This window comes from Sylvia atricapilla, chromosome 7, assembly GCF_009819655.1.
Source record: "Sylvia atricapilla isolate bSylAtr1 chromosome 7, bSylAtr1.pri, whole genome shotgun sequence".
NCBI lineage: Eukaryota > Metazoa > Chordata > Aves > Passeriformes > Sylviidae > Sylvia > Sylvia atricapilla.
The window spans coordinates 32,266,379-32,286,698 of NC_089146.1; the positions used below are offsets into that span (position 1 = coordinate 32,266,379).

Sequence of the window (20,320 nt, forward strand, 5' to 3'; positions counted from 1 at the left end):
TCTCTTTGAAAGATTTGAAGCATGTTTTTTTTCTTCTGGGAAGCACCAAATTGAGCAAGCTCATACAGCCTGAGGGACAAGCCTTCTGGCATGAATGCCAGCTCTGAATATACCAGATTTCACTAAGTTTTAGGTTCTGATTCCAGCAAGATCATCCTGTTCTTCTCCTTGTTAATGTATCATTTATTTATCATCTGAATATAGCTGAAAGAGCTATTTTGGATTCAAAAATTTATGAGATAACTAGAATACAATCAGAGAATGAAAACCACCTTGCTGTGCCTTATGGCTTAGCATTGCTCCTAGAGGGGCAGTGAATTTGATGTTCTTTCAGAAAAATCAAGCATAGGATAATCTGCACACATATTAAAACATGTTTCTTCAAGATCTGCACATTTTCCCCAATGCTTTTAGGTAAGATTTACCTCCCTGCTGTAATAGCCATTGTGCTCTACTCCTGAGGTGACTGGGTTTCAGGGGTATTGTAGGCATACAGTTTAGTTAAAAACCTTTAGAAGAAAAGGATATTACATAAAGGTTTAAATATGCTTTCTATTTAAACAAATTATAAAGTTACACTTCCTCCAGCCCTATAGCACAAGCTCCAGGAACTTTAGATTTCAAAAGTTTCCATACTGTTAAGCCACTGAGAGCTTATTTCTGTGAGAATTATGTATTCCAGTCCATTGTACTAAGGGGAAGATTGTAACTCTGATAAAGTAGAAACTCCTGACTTGTACTTAAAAAGAAGCAGACTTTTTATTCCAGTATGTACTGCAGTTAAGATTTAAAAACTAGAATTATAAGCTTTCCTAGCCAAATTGTTCTAGTGAAATACTTGATATTGTAATTCAAATGGCAGATAAAAACAGGGAAATATAAACTCCAAGTATCTTAAAACCAGAAGTGTTTAATTTTTACATACAAACCACTGAAATTTGTAATTTAAAGCAGCTTATTTCTCTGGCATGGGATTCCTTACTGACAAAAGTTTATATATGTAGACAGACAGTCTCAACAGATTATCTATCAAACAATTAACCAGCGCTCCATTTGCTCAAAAATTTACCCTTTGAACGTGAAGCTCAACGTCTTGCTGAGTACAACCTCCAATTTTCTGATATGCTTTCCTCACAACGCCTTCTATGTCCACAATGCTCTCTTTGGTGATGCTGGCAATAAAGAAAGACAGAAGGCTCAGTAAGTTCCACTGCACACTGCAGCAGCCTCAGAGCAGCATTCATGCCCTGTGTGGATTGCTGAACAGAAGAGAGTAAAGGATCTGAAGTTACTTTCATATCTAATAAATGACTGATGAAGGAGTTTGCTGAAATATCCCCAGCCACAATGAATTCAAACTGGGATGGAAGACCTGAGAGGGAAGGAATTGTGACTGAGCTCAGTGCTTGGCCATTCTCTGTGTGTGTGTTTATACATAAACTGACAAGTGGCAGAGCTCTTCTTCTAGGCCATAGACACTCTTCTATGTGTCAGCTGATGCCATTATCTCCAAGACGTGTCTTCACCAGCAGAACAACAAACTGAAGGGAGATCCTAGAACTGAAGGGGAAAATCAAAACTAGTTCAGCTTGTCTAAACTACATGACTTGTTACTGAAAGATGCAAGATGCTCCAAAGTAATTTCTCTGTGACAGGGGAGGAGACATCCTAACTGCTCTCCACTAACAGTCACTAAGAGTACATTAGAATACCACACACCATCCTGAAAGTCTTCCCAGATATGATATAAAGTATGTGTGCTATAAGCAAACAACAAAAGCCTCAAAGCGTCAGAGGTGAGAAAAGAATTTGTATGAGCAGTTTTCATTCATGCATTTAAGGTACTGGAGTTTAAATCAGCTCTTTTCTACAGATAATCTCACCCTAACTGGAAATTTATTTTCACTGTCTCTCTGTTAGCGTACAAGAGACCAAATGTCTAAAAATATTATTTTCCTTTTTAGGAAAACTAATGCTACATTAATCTTTCACTTGTGAGTACTTCTTGAGAAAGCTGGAAAGCACTTTATGTACATCATTTGACCACCTAAGCCCTTAGACAGCAGGAAACTATCAGGCCCACAATTTAATTGCAAATAATAGGAGGTGAGTGAGGATGTCATCAGACAAGCTGGCCACTGCTGAAAGCAGTAAAGCAAAGAGCCATTAACAACCCTCAACTTTAAAAGACTGGCACTTTTTTACTTTGAATAAAAATATTGAAAACTCCAATGATATTAAAGTAACAGTGGAAAATTCAAACATCAAATTCTCAAAATCTAACAGTGGCACTCTAAGTAAATTCCAGTTAACTAAAAAACAAAATGCCAAATTTGAGTATTTTACTTGATCACACTTATTTTTTTTTTTAATGTTAATACTTTCAGGTGATAGAACTTATTAGCTGCTCTAATACAGACAAGGGTGCTTCATATGCATGACTTGCTTAACCATAAGGTAATTCCATGTACAGCATTAAAGTCATGAACAGAAAATTTTTCTGGTACATTTACACTTTGAGGAGCTACAGCTGCTCAAATCACGACTAAATTTGTACAAAGCAGAGGCTGAGAGTAGAGTAGAGTTAAATAAGAATCCATTTAGTTATTGGTAAGCCTCCACCTCCATTAGTTTAGCAGAGGCAACAAACATGAGAAAGGATAATTGAAATGACACCAAGTGCTTCCTATTACAAATGATTGTGTTTGAAACTCCTTACACAGACTGTGGAACCAACACAGCTCTTTGGATACAAGAGAGCCTGATCATCTATGATGCTAAACCAGTATAAAGTGTAACTATAAATTCCCTTCACTTTTCAAATGCATGACTATTTAAAAGAAATCAAGTTTTATTCTTACTCTTTAACCTTTTCCCCTAAACAGTCTCCTCCTTCCTTTTCCATGTCAACGTTTTGGCAAATGTCCAGAAAATACCACTAATTACATGAATAGCAGTGTCTTCACTGAAAATATCAGTTTCTAATCTGCTGGATAAAAACCTTCTCACTAATAACAGCAAATAATTTTTTAAAATTATTGAAGGGATTTCTCTGTGCTGTGAAAAAGAGAAGAATAGTCAAATATAAATGTATTGTATGATGGATTCATAATTAGATTGATAATCCCATGGATGAGAACTGTTAGTGAAGTCTGTACAGAGCTCTGATCAGAACATGCACAGAATTCAACACATGCAAAATGGTACCAGGTTAAAAATAGAGGAAGAAACTGACTTTTACATCACTGTAACTGCAATATTGCTCCGCAAACTTGCTTAACTTGAAAACTTTGCAGAAAGGATAAAATGAGCTTTCTCTCCATGTCTACACTGGAGTTGCAATTAAAATATATTTCTTGATCTGGAACATATTTAAAACTGTAGTATTCCTTAGTCATTACATTTGCCATCATTTTAAGACGTATTTCAACTCTGTTCCTAACTGTGTAGGTCCCTGTAAGCAAATATTCAAGTAATTGCCTGGGCACACAAAAGCATTAGGAGGAAGGGTCCTACTGCATGTGCCCATCTTCGTATTTCTGAACATCCATCATCTCCTGTAAACTTTAATTTGATAATTTAAAAATCTGCTTTTCCTCATTGAAACTCCACATTCAATCCAGTATGGAAATAAAAGCTTGTGTTTCGAGTTCTGTTTGAACCATGCTCAGCAAGACCTAGAGCTGAAGTGTCTGAAGTCCGTAACACTGCATCAAACGTAAACTACAGAAACCTGGAAGGTGCTGCTTTGATCCCAACAGGTAATTCCCAGGATGTTTCTGAAATGGCATTTTCAGTTCAAGTCATAACAAGAAACAGGATGTTTTAATAAAATGCCAGTAACTACAGCAAAGCAGTCTTCACAGCAGCAGGAATAAGTCATCTAGGTGATTTTTGATAAAATTCCCCTGGGTAACAAAAAACCCCCAAACACCAATAAAAGGGAACAAGTAGCAGAAAAACATGCCAAAGTACCACCATTTCCACTAAGGACAACAACATTTATACCTGTAATTAATGTTATCAGGAACTAGAAACTAAAGTAGGATACATAAGGTATTAAGAAAAGACAGATGACATCTTTAGATTTTTTTAATCCAACAAGAAACTATTTAAGTATATAGATTCATGAAGTGCAACAATAAAAAATTTCTCTGTATAGGGAACTATTTTATATGTATATTCAAAATAATCAAGATTATAATTTCTAAAGTGTCCACTAGATGCCTTATGTCCCTCTTAATTAGCTGCATGTCTATTAGCCAAGACTTTCTCTTTTAACCACAGGATTGCAGTCTTTATAACAACATCTTTCATCAACAGCTTCGTGTTGCAAGCTGAACCCATGCTGGCCTCCCAAAGTGAATCACAATCAACTTGGTCAAAAGCCTGAAGAATAGGAAGAAACTTGGTTATTTATAGACTTTAAATAGAAAACATTTACTTCTTCTATACCGTCTATACTTTATTCTGGCATTTAGTTGTTTTTTTTTTTTCAACACCTTTCTGTAAGTAGACTGCACAAATTATATTAGTACATTATTAAACACAAAACATTAAATAGTTGTCTTAATAAATAATATCAATGATCCTTTATCTGAATGCCCATGAAAGTGAAGGCAACGGTTTACTTTCAAAAAATGAGTGCATTTTGTCAGTAGTTAAGAGTATAAACCTTTTGTTTATACAACAAGAGCAACTGTAATCCTATCTGCACAAATATAGCAAGTATACATGAAGCCCCTTGAAAGGAAATTATCTGACACTGTGTACAAAAAGGCCAGATAAACACCTACTCCTACTCTCTTCATCCTAAATATGTAATGATCGGTTTCCTACACCAACTTGGTTGAACTTGGGTATCTTCTGGAGGAAAAAAAGCCAATCTGCTCATAAAGATTTTAAATAACAAAATCCACAATGCATTCTTAGTAATTTTCAGTCAAAATCCCTACACTTTATTTCCTTTCCAAATTCCCTTAATTTCATCCTCTGTTCAATGCATCCTGTCATACCTTTGTATCTGCCATGTAAAGAACCCTCCATCGGTGGAAAACCTTGGGCAGCATCACCAGACTAGGATTTAAATCACTCACTGATTTCTCCAGGACAGAACAGTTTTCTTAGTCTCACAGAAGGCAGATTGGCCTGACCATGTATCATGGTATATCAAAGCAAGACCTTTCTTCTTGCAACTTCACCATCAACCTTTTCCCATCTGACATACATTCAGGCACAAAGACAACAAAAGTGGACAAAATATTCCAGAATTGCCTAAAACCAGGCACATATTACATTAATGGCATTTTATTCCTCTTTTCCAAATGTCAGAGAACTGCATGGGCTCCTGTTAAGTCAGTTATCTACCACAATCTCACATTTCTCTCTGCACTTTTCTATTTATCAATCCAGAACACCCACAAAATTTGACCAACCAATTACAAAGGTACAAATTCACACTGAAGAGCACTGAAGTGGTTATTCTAAACGAACCCTGGTTATTATACACTCCTGAGTCCCCAACTACCAGTTCAATTTCTGTGTAACCAGCACACTTAGCTGCAATTTGACATTTTTTTCCAGTCTTCTGATACAAAAATTAAACTGAAATGGATAAAGAAAACATTCTGCAATATACAGCAGTCTTCCTGGTATTACCAGTTTATCTAGCTAAAGAAATTACATATATTTTTTTACATTGTGAATTGTGAACTACCTTTCCCCCACCCTCCATTTTCATCTCTTTCCTGCATTTTTACTTTCTAGTTCTACTACAAAGAGCCAACAAGTTACTTCCTGTGCAAGACCAAATTTTTTTGAGCAGCTGAATTAGAATCTGTTAACCACCTCTCCCAACTGCTCTATCAGCTCACATGGCCCTGGCAGTGGCGTGGCAAGAAAGGCTCAATGCTGAGACAGAAAAGGAGAAAGAAAACCAAAACCAGCCACACCCAATGCTTGATGGAAAAAAGCTGGTTGATACATTACTAAGATAAATTACTAACTGGCATAACTGCTGTCTAAAACAGACAATTAACTGTTTCTCTTACACAGCATCCCTTGCAGGACCAGGCTGAATTGTTTTTTCTGATAAAAGGCAGAAGAACAATTCCACAACTGCCAATCTCGGCTGGCTCTGTGCTACCTTTGTTTTGAAAGTTCAACTAGAAACTTTCCATGGTTAAGCTCACAGAAATTTCTTTGTAAACCTGAGTCGAACCACTATGAAGTATCTCACTAAAAACTCACATTCTAATGATAATGGTGGTTAATTACTGTATGAATGTTGCTGACCACAGAACATTATGAAAGTTCTTGGTTTCCATGTGCCAATATCTAAAAGAGGAACAGGTTTGTTTATAATTTATGAAAATTTTTACAAAACCCACTCATTATTTAATCAAATAAAATTAAAAATTCAAGATCCAGAGTTTTACAGAATGATTTAAACAAATTTGTGGACACAGCATGAAAATATGAGAAAATAGCACATGGAAAATATAGTTTATATCCTATCAGTGAAAACATTTTAAAAATTAATTGAAATTTATGGTATTTGAGTTAAATTTTTCTTCAAAAATTTGTGTTTCCTCATTTAACGTGTAGGAAATGAGATGGTAAAAAAAGACACTGAGAAAGGCAGGGAAACAGGACAGTTATTTTTAGACATCTAAGCCCAGCCTCATCTGCTAGAAATAATGGGATCAGTCCAGAGCAGGTGAAAGGCAGCAGGGAAGTGACTGAGGAAAGGCACGTACTGGGGCTGTGCTTCAGGTGCTGCTGACACAGTGACCCCATGTGCACTCACCAGGCAGGGAACTGCAGCAGCCTCTGAAGGACAAGAGGCAGCTGCAGTGGCAACAGCAAGACAGAATTGTCCTTCATCAGGAGATGAAACACTGGAAAAAGTGAGAGCATGGCAGGATATTAATAAAATAGGTTTGTTGGTGGGAAGGAATCCTGAGATGACTGCACTAATGGTGTTAGAAAAACCAAAAGCAAACCCCCGAAAGAAAATCCAGAAGGCTGTAATATTTACACTACTCAGAGAACATGATGAGCATGTAATCATTTCAGAAGTACAAATAAAAAGAGAAACATGAATGCTACAAAGTAAGTGAAGCTGAAGCACCAGGATTCAGCTAGCAAATGCTATCCCAAAAAAGGAGCAGAAGGAAAAGTCAAAACACAGTAAAACACCATCAGTCTAGCTACTCTAAGAAATTCAAGCCTGTCTCATCAAGAGGGATGATGACAGGGAGTTGGGAAGAACCTAAGGATGAGGTTCTGCCTGATTTAACAGCTCACTGCTGCCAGAAGAGAAAGGAGCTTCACCCTCTACTGTTTCCAGATACCCTCTTCCACTGTTTACCAGTCCTCGTTACCTCTGGACCTCCATGGCCTAATTTAAATCACTAATCTGGCAGAACACTAATTGAATAAAAAACGATCAGTGAATTACAAAAAACCATCACAGAAGGTTTATGAGTGGCAGTCAGCATTTGGAAAAACAGAGACCAGCTTCCCTCTCATGAGCTCCTAACCACAAAGATTTACCAATCATGAAGTGTAAGGAATTCAGCTGTGGAGGGAAGAACCACGACAAAAACTGAAAAAGGAGAGATATTGGAGAGAACTGGAGAACAGAAGAGTGTGCATCACAACTTTAAGAGTAGTTCCTCTGTTCTGTAGCACAAGTTTCTCAAGGGAGTACAGGCAGACTGTTGGGAGTTCCAGGGAGATGAATTAGGGAACACTCAATTCTTTTCAGACATTCCAAGTGCTGGAGAGAACAAATCATTTCACCAAGAAACAGAACACTTCACTTTGGCTCATAAACACCTGTGAACAGCATGTTTCACACTGGCACTGCCAGCACTGAGCACCGCCAAACAACAAACACTGCTGGTTCTGTTTTCCTCTTGCCTTGAACCCCAGCAGCAGCAGCATTATCCCAACCTTCTTAACTTGGCTTCTGGAAGTCTCCACTATAATGAATCCTTCCCCTCCCTGACATATTGAAGGTTGAAGGCTGTGGCACTTTTGCAGCTAATTAGTGGGGGCTCTCTTCCCAGGCATGAGAGTATTGCCAAGAACTACACAGAAGCAACTCAAGTGCCACATGTTAAACATATTCTGCACCGAATAAACTGCACAGAATTGATCCACATTTCTATCTGTGAACAAGCAAATAGACATGATTAAAGCTCTACTATAAAGCACATTTGTCACACAAGCATGTTTACTACAAGACAACCTGAAAGCACAATCTTGATGCCAACAGAAGGGAAAGGTAATTTTTTATCTTTAGAAACAAAACAAACCAAATAAGTGAATTCAAATTGCTGCAACAAACATTTTTTCAACTGGCAAGTCTAACTATCGCCCTTGCCGAATTTTTTTAAAATTAAAATTTTAGTGCCAAAAATAAGGTGCAGATAAGACTAACCCAGCACACAAGAAGCTACTCTTAATTTCTTCAACTCAATAAGCCACTTGTAATATGGGACTTCTTCACAACAGTTCTAAGTATAAAATGTATTACTACACTGCACGTCTGGTCTAAGAGAAACGCTGAACATGTGCAGACACACAGCACCACCACACACCAAACCAAGTGCCCCACTAAGCTCAGCTTGCCAGACTTTTTGTTAGCCAGCTTGGAAGAAAATGTACGTTGTCTATGGCAAGAGAATGCTGCTTCAGCAGTTCAGAATGAATTTCAAGCCTGTTCTCTATTTTATCTTTTGTCAGTATAATGTATTCAACGCAATAGAGAGCTGACAATTTAAATAACTACATTTTAAAACAAACGAAGCATTGATGTTAATGTGTGAAAATGGTCCCAACCCCTGGGAGTCCTGGTTCCCACCATTGTTTACTCTGACAACAGGATATAATTGCTTACTTACTTGGCAGCAAACTTTACCATCTGCTTGCTTGCATGCTGTCCCACAGCCACAAGAGCCTGGATATTAAACTGCTGCTGACGCAGGACTAAGAAGCACTGCTTCCCTGAATACAAAGAGAAACAACACAGGTGTATTAAGGACAAGTTACTCGAGGTCTTTGTGAATGAGAAAAAATTCTTTACTACTTAAACATAAACTGAGCTTTAAAGTGTTTGTGTGTATGTGCGTCTCATTCATCGCTGCCTCCCCTCCAAAAAGCTGCTTCAAACTCCTCAGCTGTACGTGTACACACACAAACACTGAGATAAATTAAATAATTGTGCCTTACATCTATAAACATTTGAATGGACATTTTCTAAAAATAACAGTAAGCCTTCCAAGATAAAGAATACTTAGACAAAAGAAAAACAAGAAGTTACAACTTTGAAAGTAACTTTTTCTTCAACTGCAAGAAATATATCATACTTCTTGTTTCTTTGCTCACAACTACTTCAAGTCTGAACTATTTTAAAGTTTTTTCTCATCTTCTCAAATCAAAGCTGTAGAATTCACTTTACAAAGCTGCTCTGAGAGAATTAGGCTTCATTTTGCACCACAAGGACTAAACCAACAATGTTCATTCTATAATACACCACACATTCAGAAAGAAGGGGAACAAAAGGAGTATTGATTCTAGTGAATGACAAGAACCTAAAAGACCCAATTAAAAATTCCTGTAAGAGCAATTTATTCATGAACAGCTTAGGGAAAAAGAAGTTAATAGGAATTAATAATAATGTACAAAGAACATAGTGCATTTGGTTGACTTTTAAAATGGGTATTTCCAAGTCAACAAAGCTCATTCTAATCTGTTTAGCTGACAGTTATAACCATTTCATACTTTTTCTCATATCTCTAATAACCATTTATTCCTTAACTTAGTTTTAAGGAAATATGGTGATTTTAAAAGCTTCTTCCTAGAGAGAAATGAACAACAAACGTTTCACTGGTGTACCAATATCTGATAAAGGCACCAGTAAGACTCTAACCCCAAGTTCTGACTCAGAACGTCATAACATTTCCATTGAAATGGTGAGAATAGGAAGAAGCCAGAAGTTTTGTTATAGACAGCTACTTCCCTGCTATTGTTGACTTAAACTCTAAACCAATAAACCACCACATACCTAACTTGAAACTTGACACTAAAAAGCCAGTTGGCAGTTTTAATTTGTAATTATGCAGATTACCATTCCTGACACATAGCTACAGACAATTCGAGAGTATCAGAATATTCAATGCAGAACCCCTGACACACAGTCTCATGGAAATAAAAGCAAACATACAAAACCAGTAAAAAATATTATTAAATATTAATTATAATTATTGAGAATAACTAATCTTGCCCTACAAGAAAAATGCAACAAGGTTAATTCCATGTTTTCAGGAAACAGAGTACAACCACTTCTGTATTCCAGGTTGCAATATTCAATATGGTACAGATACACAAATTTCTTGCAGGCAGACACTAAATAACAGACTTAAATTAGAAAAACACAGGCTGTGTTACAGATCCAGCAACAAAGAAAGTACAAATTTTCCACAGGACATGATATGCTGAGTTTCTTTAGATAAGGGAGTCATATCTCACATCTCTGACATCTCAGCGTTTCTTACAGTGTGGCTGGATACAGTATTTCCTAGGAGATGGTATTTGTCTCCATGATTTTAGTCACAAACAATTTAGCAAAATATGATCAAAGTTTCAGCACTGATGTACTACAAACAAAAAAGGCACAGCTGAAGACAGCTACGATGTAACTCAGCTGTAAGACAGGGAAATAATGAAAAGACTTGCAATCAGAATAGTTTGGGTTGGAAGAGACCTTTAAAGGCCATCCAGTCCAACCCCCTGCAGGGACATCTCAGTCACTGAGACCAGCTTGCTCAGCTCCTCATCCAAAAGTCTGGTGGTTGTACTTAATCCCAAACACTGGAGCTCTGATGAATAATGGGCATTATAAAAGGACTCAAATGTCTTTGCCATGAGTAACAGTAGCTGTTTTCATGAAGGAGGATGTTTAGCAGAACAACACTTCTAATCACACAGAAAGATAAGTGATCAAACGGACCTCACTCACAGGACTGGTTAAAATATCCCAGCACATAGATTAAAAGAGGGAAGAGAACTTTTCCTGAGAGAGCTGAAGGCATTCAAAATAAAGTATCAAAAAGACCAGACCAATCTAGCTCATGCTTAGAAGCCTTTCCAGATCCAGAGATGTGAAAAAGGAACCATGTAAGAAAAAATTTGGACAATAGGATCTTCTCTATACATTGGAAAATACTTATGTGGTGTTTAGGTGGAAAATATAGCACTAAATTTACTCACATTCAACAGTAAACTACTCTAAGTTCCTATTAAAAAAACAATACCATGTCCCACAAGAATGCCTAAAAGACGAAACCTTTCAAATGAAATTTGGTTAAAAACAGCTGACACAGTAAAATGCATAGACTATTCAGGCATGGAACAAAGAAGAGAATTCCATCAAAAATAAGCACAGAAACCAACCAGTAATCCACTGTCTGTGTTGGATAAAAATACCTAATCACACAAAACCTTATGAAAGAAAAGGATGTAAGGAAGTAATGTGTATAAAGATAAAAAAAATCATTGGTTGTATCAATTAAATGATGGTTACATACACTTGCCAGCAAAGAGAAGACTTTAGACGGTTTATTATAAAATTTGGCCCAATATTTAAATTGCTCTTGGTGGAATTCTTATTTTCAGATGTTTCATAGCCCTCTGGATTCAAAATCCAAAATCTAGTTCAGGTCTAACATTCTGCTCAAGCCCCAGCTGCCTGGCCAAACCCAGACCAAGGTCCCAAGGGCTTTTCAATGATAAACATGATCAGCAGATTAGGCTGGCTTTAAAATAAGGCCAGAAATAACATTTATTCAACCTATGAAACAAACCACAGGGCCCTGTGAACTTTAATTTTAGTACAACCCACAGAAATTCCCAACACCCCATTCTTTACACATCCTTCAGTTAATTTCCATCACACTCCATGAGTGACTTGCTATAGGAGACAGCTGGAATCTGCAGTTGTTCCCATCAATTTTTTTGGTTTATTGGTCAGAACCAGACAGGGTTAAATAAAGGCCATGTTGGTTATTTAGGAGTCAAATTCAAGTTTCTGAGAAAAACTAAAGCTTGTTTTTGTGAAAGATTTTCCTGTTTCCTGCAAGGCTTTCCTTTCCACAGCAGTAGGAATAGTGCCATGTTGTGTGTGGGAAAGGCTAATATTACTTTTTACTCTTAAACATTTGCTTTGCTTGTAAGATTCTTTCCTCAAAGCTTAAGTAAACAAGCATATGGCATTCCCTAGCAGCACTCCCTGAATGTCAGAATTGTTCTGTGTTGTCAGACCAAGAGGGAACAAGAGACACCATCAATAAATTCAGATCATTCATGCCCATGATCAACTCCTTTTGCTTTCACTCTTCAGGTTGTGTTAAAGAGTTTTGAAAATAAGCACTGTTGTTTCATCAAAACTAAAAGTCTTTCCTGAGGTCAAAGTGAAGGATTACAACAGCTTGTTTTAGGTTCACATTGCCTTGCTACAGAGATGTTACTGTGTTTGATGGAAATGTATATATCACACAAGACCCCACATACCAATGTATTACAGAGAGCCACTTTACATTGCTTTCAAGGTCTGCACAGATACCTGCTTCTAATATCCTGAATTCTGTTAATAGCCTGAACTCTTCCTATAACTGGAAAAAAAAAAAGCCATAAGGATATTTTAATTTATATACGGATAGTAACAACACTAACATTTAAATCAGATGGAGTGTCTTCTGTCTGAACAACTTCATGTTATAATGAGCAAGGCTCTCATACCTTTTGGAGCTGACAATTCCTTCAATTAACTGAGAGATTTCCATTAGAAAATTACTGAGGAAATCACAAAGGACTCCTTAAGTTTAAAGATTCTAACACAAATTAAAATGTGCACCATATGTATATATTTTAATGCAGCTCCTTATTTTAACCAACTGCAGCACAGACACCCATTAAGAGGGACATGTTTTAAGAAAATGAATTCTCAAGAAGAGAAATGAAGCTGATACCTTGATGATATTCTGTACTGGGTTCTCATCCCTAATTTGCATCATTCCCAATTTTAAGACTACCGTTAAGTTTCGTTTGTGATGATAATTTCTTTATGCCTTTTTTTTTTCAATTCTTGGAAAGACAAGTTATTTATATCTACAGAGCTGCTAAACATAACTGAAACCAGCACAACAGTTGTCAGCATCTGATGTCAGCTGCAAAGGCCAAAGCCTATTGAAGTTTGCATATGGCAACCTGGTCTCCAGAGGGAACTTCTGATTCCAGGGAAGAAATATGGCTGTCAGACAGCCAAGTGTGACAGCCCACACTGCTGAGAACGTACACAAGCGTTTCCCTTTTGTCTTGCTGAAGAAAGATGATGCTTCTTATCTGAAGTTCAAATCAATATAATTAGATACCAGTAATCGAAAGTAAGAATTTTGAAATTTTAACAGATTTTTGTTTCCTGTCAAAGAAAAGGTGTGGTGAAAATCTACATGTGCTGCAGAAGAAAGATGACCTGTCTGACAATACATTTATAATACAAGTATGTTTTACTGCAGAAGCCTAGAAGTGTTTTATCTCACAACCATTAACACCTTAAGGAGAAGGATGACATTTTTAATTACTATTATTTACAATTGTCCATATGTTATTTAGCAATAGAGTAAAACAAAAATTCACTTTTACTACAATGACTGATTTCCACACAGCTAAGATCAAAATCTTCTTTCCCCTCTTGGGAAAAAGAGAGGTGGAAAAAGAGAAAGAACCAGTCAAAGCAACACTGAGGCAACCCTGAGTAACCAGGTGGCAAAAGTTTTCTTGAATGCAAGATATAAGTAACAGGTTATGAAACCAAAATAAACATTAAGGTTGTACTAATGACATGAGGAAATAAAACCAAAAACCCTGGAGGCCTCTCACCTTTAGCTCTGCTGGTGTGAATTCTGCCACGAACCCAAACCTCTTCATCGGCCTTCTCCACCGTCAAGTCTTTTATGCGAACCAAAACTCTATCTGAATTGCAGAAAAAAACACACATTTTATAACAGTTTTTCACTTTAAACTCCATATAAACCTTCTACATTGCTATTGATAAAATTGACAATAAATGCAAAAATTATTTTTTCTATCAACAGTGTAACCGACTGAAAACACACAAGATCCCATTTCCTTTCTTAGTGACTTGATGCAGTAGCTCTAAACTGTTCAAGTTTATTTTTGACTTACACAGCAGGGCCACACTGCACTTTACCAACAGCAAGACTCGTGTAGTTCATGGATGGCAGAACCCAGCATGACTACACTGGTTTTGATAGGCCTTCACTGTACTACCTGCACTTATCAGTCTGAATTTCTGCCGCCTGAGGGATGTGTGCCCTGCTGCACTGGGCAGGGTCAAAGCTGCTCTGTTGGACCCAGCAAAACAAAGGCTCAGAGGTAACAGGATTACTCTCTCTATCTACCCTAACTAAGTAGGATGAATATAACTGTCAAATAACTATTATTTAAAATAAAGAAAAGAAAGAAAACACAAATTTAAAATGCATTATAAATTTTTTAAAAAAATTTATTATGATTAAAACAATGGCATTTTGGAGCAACAAGAGTATTACTGTGTAAAATGGTTAACATTCATTTAAGAAGGATCTCTTTGACCACCTGATCAAGCACTATTATCACTGTAAGAGCCAAGACTGGATCAGAAGAACCCTTCAAACCCAATGTAGCTGCAAAGCTAAGTAACAACAGGAAAGTATAGCTTGGAAAGGACACATTTTGGATAGCAAAGGGGGGAAAAAGTTACCAAGGAAAATTAAATAAATCAGGACTTTAAAAAGTGTATACAATCATTATGAACTAACAATACACTGGGTGTCTGCGGTTATTCCTGGCCTGCTTCTTTCCTCACCAACTTCTCCCTCTTTTCAAAATAACATTAAATTTGCTTAGACACTTCCACTGTAGACTTTTCCTGACAGAACTTTTCTAAAGTTTTGGGAAAAAACCCAAGCTTTTGCCCTCTCCAGATTACCATCTGCTCTTCTGGACTCCTTCCTTCTGTCTCTGAATACCAGTCACAGCTTGCCCTGCAAGCCTATTATTCTGCACTGGGGATTTCAGGGGATTGAAAAGTTTTATTAGCTTATGTCAGGGCAATGCAGCTCTTTCTTCACAGACACATATCAAATCCGGAACAGAATGGAAATGCACCGAGAAATGTGATAGGAAATTGACTCAAATATATTCATGAAGAGTGTGTGTGTGCCTGGGAAGGAAGAAATGGGAATAAAGACATTATCATTTGCCAGCAACTTCTAATATCCAAACTTTGTGTAGTACTGTAGGAAACATGCAACCACCACAATCCACAACCTTCAGTACTTTTAAGAGTTTGATACTCAGACAGTTGAAATTACCTCAGACAACTTGAAGCTGTATTGTTACAAAGTTAAAATATTTTCTAGGCAGAAGCATAAAGACAGAATGAGTCAGTACACCTTTCATGGATCCTTAGTGTTTCAGGAACCATCTGCATTAGATAAGTATTTTTTTAACTCTTTCAGATACTTAACAGTTCATGTTTCACCAAGGGTAAACCAGACACATTTAACACAAGAATTTTTATGTGGTATTAATTATTAAAAAGGTGACATCATAAAGCCCTTTCTTCCAACAGCAGATCACATAATCACAGAATGGCTGAGGATGGGAGGCTAGTTCTTTTTTCCCTTAATGTATAGCCCAATCTCTTCTTTCCAACATACTAAATATCCTTATTTATTTTTCTCTCAGAACTCCAACCTCTTCTAAACATGGGAAGAGAGGATTAAAGTCCAAAAAGCTGTGTGGGATAAATAAAACAACACTTTTTCACCTCCAGACCCCATTCCCTGCCTGTCACATCAACCTGTTTACTAAGATAATTGATCCTGCATCATGGAATTTATGATCAGGATTTCTGATGTCTCTGTGTAGCACCAGCATCTTCAAAGTACTGTAAAAATTTTGAAAAAAAGAAGGCAAGTTTGACATAAAAACCTGAAAATCAAAAGCAATATTAGATGAAAGCAGCTTACAGAGAGGGGATATGAGATAATGGATCTGAAGGGAGCAAAAAGGAATGGCCAAAAATGGAGTTTTACTAGCAAGCAGGCAGGAAGGACTTTAAGACCTGACATGACAGAAGCAAGAACATCAGATGGCCAGGGCAGCCAACATAAGCAGAAGAAAGACTTCAGTGGGCCAAGAAAGAAGGCACAGGTGTGTGTGAATTCAACAGAGCAGGGTGGAGAAACAAAGCTGTGAACCTGAGAGTTTTAATTTGCCTGCAGAGGAACAACAATCTATCAGCACGGCCAAAGGACAATAGGCTCACTCCTTGGAAAGGAAGAATAACTGGTCCTGATCACTGTAAGCTGTCCAGCCACTGATCCCAGGACAATGCAGTAACCTGAGTAAGCAGAACAGCACCAGTGCAGCTCCCTCTGAGCTGCCAGCCAGGGCTGTGCTGGCTCAGCTCACCAGCCCCTGTGTGGGCTGCACACCTCATACCGCCACTGGCTACTCTGATTCAGAAATGGCAGGCAGCCTTCAGAGCCTTCACACACTTCAGAAACACAATTAATACACTTCAGAGAGATGGGAACATGCCTATCTGTGCTTCACCACTCCCTGTCCCAAGCAGTAGCTCCTCCAAGACACTCAAGGCAAGTAGAACCCTTTGGAGAGTTACTGATGACAATATCTCACCCTTCTTTGAATCCTTTGGCAAGAGCTCTCCCTGGCAGGAGCTATTGAATCTGTAAATAAATAGTCTCTAGGAAGGGATTAGGCTGATCTTCAGCTTTTTTGTTATAGACATTTTCTTCTTTATTGTTCCCCAGTTTTGTTGTACTGGATAACTACTTCCTAAAATTACAGAACAGCAGGAGTGCTGTAGATTGCATTTTAAGCCAAATGGAAAACTCACTCAACATTGTCCATATACTGAGAAGTTTTTGTAAATAAGGATGAAAGGTCAAGGGGACAATGCAACTAAATATGACACTCAGCCTTTTTCATATAATTTGCTGTAGCTTTCACCCTTTTCCTTCTCAACATATCTTTCTCTCCAGTACTTCTGAGTGTATCTTCTGAACAGGAGACAGTTGGCATTTCTCCATGAAAGCAGGACTTGATGTGCCACCTCCATCTGCCAGCTCAGGTCCCCCACACAGCTGTTTGCTCTGGGATGCAAATCCAGGAGAGGGAACACACAGCTGGGCTGCTTCCAACCTCATTCCAACTCCAGCTCCCTTTCTCTGGCAGCCACAAGGTATTTTACTCAACAATGACTGCTAATGCAGTCTCTGCTGATTTTCTTGTCCCATTACACTCTTGATCTAAAGCTCCCCTTCAGTTGTTTCCAATGTTAGTGTTCTTGTGACTGCTTCTCTTCCCTACATTCTGCATTTCCCTTCCTAAAGGAGGATCAACCAAAACAATCACTCCAGGGAGAATTAGTATTCACCTCATCACAGATGATGTTGCTGGTTTACATTTTACTATGAAGGAGTTACAAGGAGCCAGTCTGTTACTTTCCCTCATTACTGTCTCATGCACTGAATTTAATACAAATATTACTATTTCTTGGGATATTGGCCTGGGAGATTGTTCTCTAGCTGCTAAGTTTTTCTGAATGCCAATTCCACATCAGGAGAAAATCCTGACTGCCTGAATTCAGAGTGGTATGACTGATAAAACCCATAAATATTAATATCCAATATTAATGGATCTGGTGTCCACACACAGGAGAAATGGAAGGCTGCATAAGCAGATAGATCATACCCAGAGACAGAGCACTGCTGTAATAAGTCACAGCAGAACTTACTCCAAACACACAAAGAACCTGACATTTCAGGACTCAGTACATTATAAATAGCAATTATTTAATAATTAAGAAAAAAGCCTTCAGTGATGGACAGACACAAAACTGACAAACTGTGTAAGGCCTGGTGCAGGCAAGGGCAGACTGAGATTCCTCTCAATCCAGAACTGAGCTCCAATATTCAACAACACTCATGGGTTTTTTGTTTTTTTTCTTCCCTCCAATCTCAATTTCCTGTTCTGACTCGTGTCCATGACCTCCAGTCCAATTACCACACACCTTCAAAGCCTGGCCTTATCTTTCCTACACCCTCCCATCAAGCAGATTTAAACTGTAAAGATCATCCCACGTTCCTCTTCTCCAGGCTGAGCAAGGTCAGCTCCCTCAGGAGCTGTGCTCCAGTCCCCTGAGCAACATGGGAGCTCTCCACTGGACTGCTCCAAAGTGTTAATGCCTTCCTGGCACTGCAGAGACCAAACCTGCACTTGGCGCTCCAAATGCAAGTGTCCCACAAGTGCCAAATTAATCCCAAATAAAGGGGGAAAATGCCAGTGGGATTTGAATGAAAAACTTTGGTAAATGATTTCTCAAGGAAGTACTAAAGATATTTGGTAGGTAACTTCTTTTTTTTCTTTTTTTTCCCACCCTCTCTCGTGCAAAAACTTTTTTGTTTTTCAACTGACCTGGTTTCTCTTGAGATTGTATCATTGATGACACTCCATATCTTTCCTTAGCATAATCCTAGAATGGAGGTGAGAAACATATATCAAAGAAGCACATACAAAAAAACTGAACATCATCAGAATGAACTGAGGAAACACAAAATAATTAGCTATAGTATTAAAAAAACATTGCATTTTGGACTCATAGGAGATATACAAGGGAGAGAAGACAATTGTGCCCTCAAAGAAAAAAATAATTCCAGCAACAACAACCATGCATGAGGATTATTACTTGTTATACAGAAAGTTAGTGTGATTACCTCTACGGAGAGCCTACTCCTCAAAAATATTTGAGTCCTACATAAGTAGATAGATTAAATATTTCCTTCCCATATTGAGGCACACTGAAAAACCCAGCAGATCACATGTAATTGTCACAGCCTAGTGGAGCTTGACTCGCAACAAAATCTTCCAGGTAAGGGACAGAGGAATGCAGTATTTTCACCAAAATATCTTAATTTCAGTTTCCCAACTAGCCCATTCATTTTCAAATAAAACCCCTTGGTTCATTTATTTTATTCAATACATGAGCCAAAGTTCCTACTAAATACTTTATTTGGGGAGGGTCTTTGCTTATCTGCTTTTGATGAACTGTGGCATGTTTTTAACTTTAGGGAAGCCACCAATACTTGGAATTCCTTATTGCTGATGCAAGAATAAGCAAAAATTACTTTATAACAAAATGAACTGATGCTCATTGTTAGTACTTTTGTTTTCTTGACGAAACATCGGCCTGTAATTTTTCAGCACTGCTCTGTGATCTTCACATAACAAGGCAGAAGCAGCTACCAGGCCGGCAGGAGCCCCTGCAGAAACCTGCCGCTGTGGGGGAGCAGCCCAGGTGTTTCTGGGGGGACTAGAGCTCCTCAGGGAGTCAGAGGCCGGGCCCGGCGAAGGGGGAGTGGGGGGACAGGCAGGGTAAAGCCAAGGGCAGCTCTGCCCCCGGCCTCAGCCAAACCCCGCCTGGGCCCAGCACCCCCACCCCGGGGAGCCTCAACAGCGCGCCCGCCGCGTTCCCTGCGGAGACCCACATCAGCCGCCGACGAGTCCTCGTTCTCCGGGCGGCGTTCCTGGCCCTGCCCGCGGCCGGCGGCGCTCGGCATCCTGCGGCGGCCGGTGCGTCCCTCACGGCCCCTCACGGCCCCTCACGGCCCGGCTCCGCGCACGCCACGCCGCTTCCGCGCGCCCGACTCTCGCGAGAACGCCGCGCCCGCCCTGCCCCGCCCGGCGCCGGCCGAGCGTATCGCGAGAGCTGCCCCGGCACGCGCTGCCCGCCTCCCGCAGCGCGCCGTGCCCTCAGGGCGGGCTGAGGGCGGGTGTCTCGCCGCCCTGCCGGCGGGGATCGGGTGGTGGCTGCGGCTCCCTGCTCCCCTCACAAGCCGGGACTTCAGGGGGCCGCCGCCGTCCTGGCGAGTCTGGCCGCCTCCAGCCCCGTGCTGATGATGCTGAGGCGAATGCTGCGGAGCTGTGCTGTGCTGGGCAGGGCAGGGCTGAGGCAGGGTGGGTGTGGTCCTCGCTCGCCCTGCTCCACAGTCCATCACATTGTGGCCAGAGGTAATATCAGAGGATCACAGAATTGTTTGGGTTGAGAGGGACCTCTGGATATCTATCACTCAGTCCAATCCCCCCGCCAGTGCAAGGTTACCTGGAATGTGTCCAGGTGGATTTGGGATGTCTCCAGAGAGGGACACTCCACGCCCTTCCC

General features: G+C 39.3%; 1 protein-coding gene across 1 annotated transcript in view; it reads right to left on the reverse strand.

The window, feature by feature from the left end:
- Positions 1 to 19,810, reverse strand: part of DARS1 (aspartyl-tRNA synthetase 1) — a 36,857-nt gene extending 17,047 nt beyond the window's left edge. Inside the window, exons 1-5 of the mRNA XM_066323153.1 lie at positions 19,647 to 19,810; positions 18,577 to 18,634; positions 13,948 to 14,040; positions 8,913 to 9,015; positions 1,070 to 1,172 (exon numbers count right to left, since the gene is read on the reverse strand). Coding sequence (XP_066179250.1) covers positions 1,070 to 1,172; positions 8,913 to 9,015; positions 13,948 to 14,040; positions 18,577 to 18,634; positions 19,647 to 19,718 — 429 coding nt within the window. The 5' untranslated portion in view covers positions 19,719 to 19,810. The remainder of the gene's footprint in view (positions 1 to 1,069; positions 1,173 to 8,912; positions 9,016 to 13,947; positions 14,041 to 18,576; positions 18,635 to 19,646) is intronic.
- Between the last annotated feature and the right edge of the window lie 510 nt (positions 19,811 to 20,320).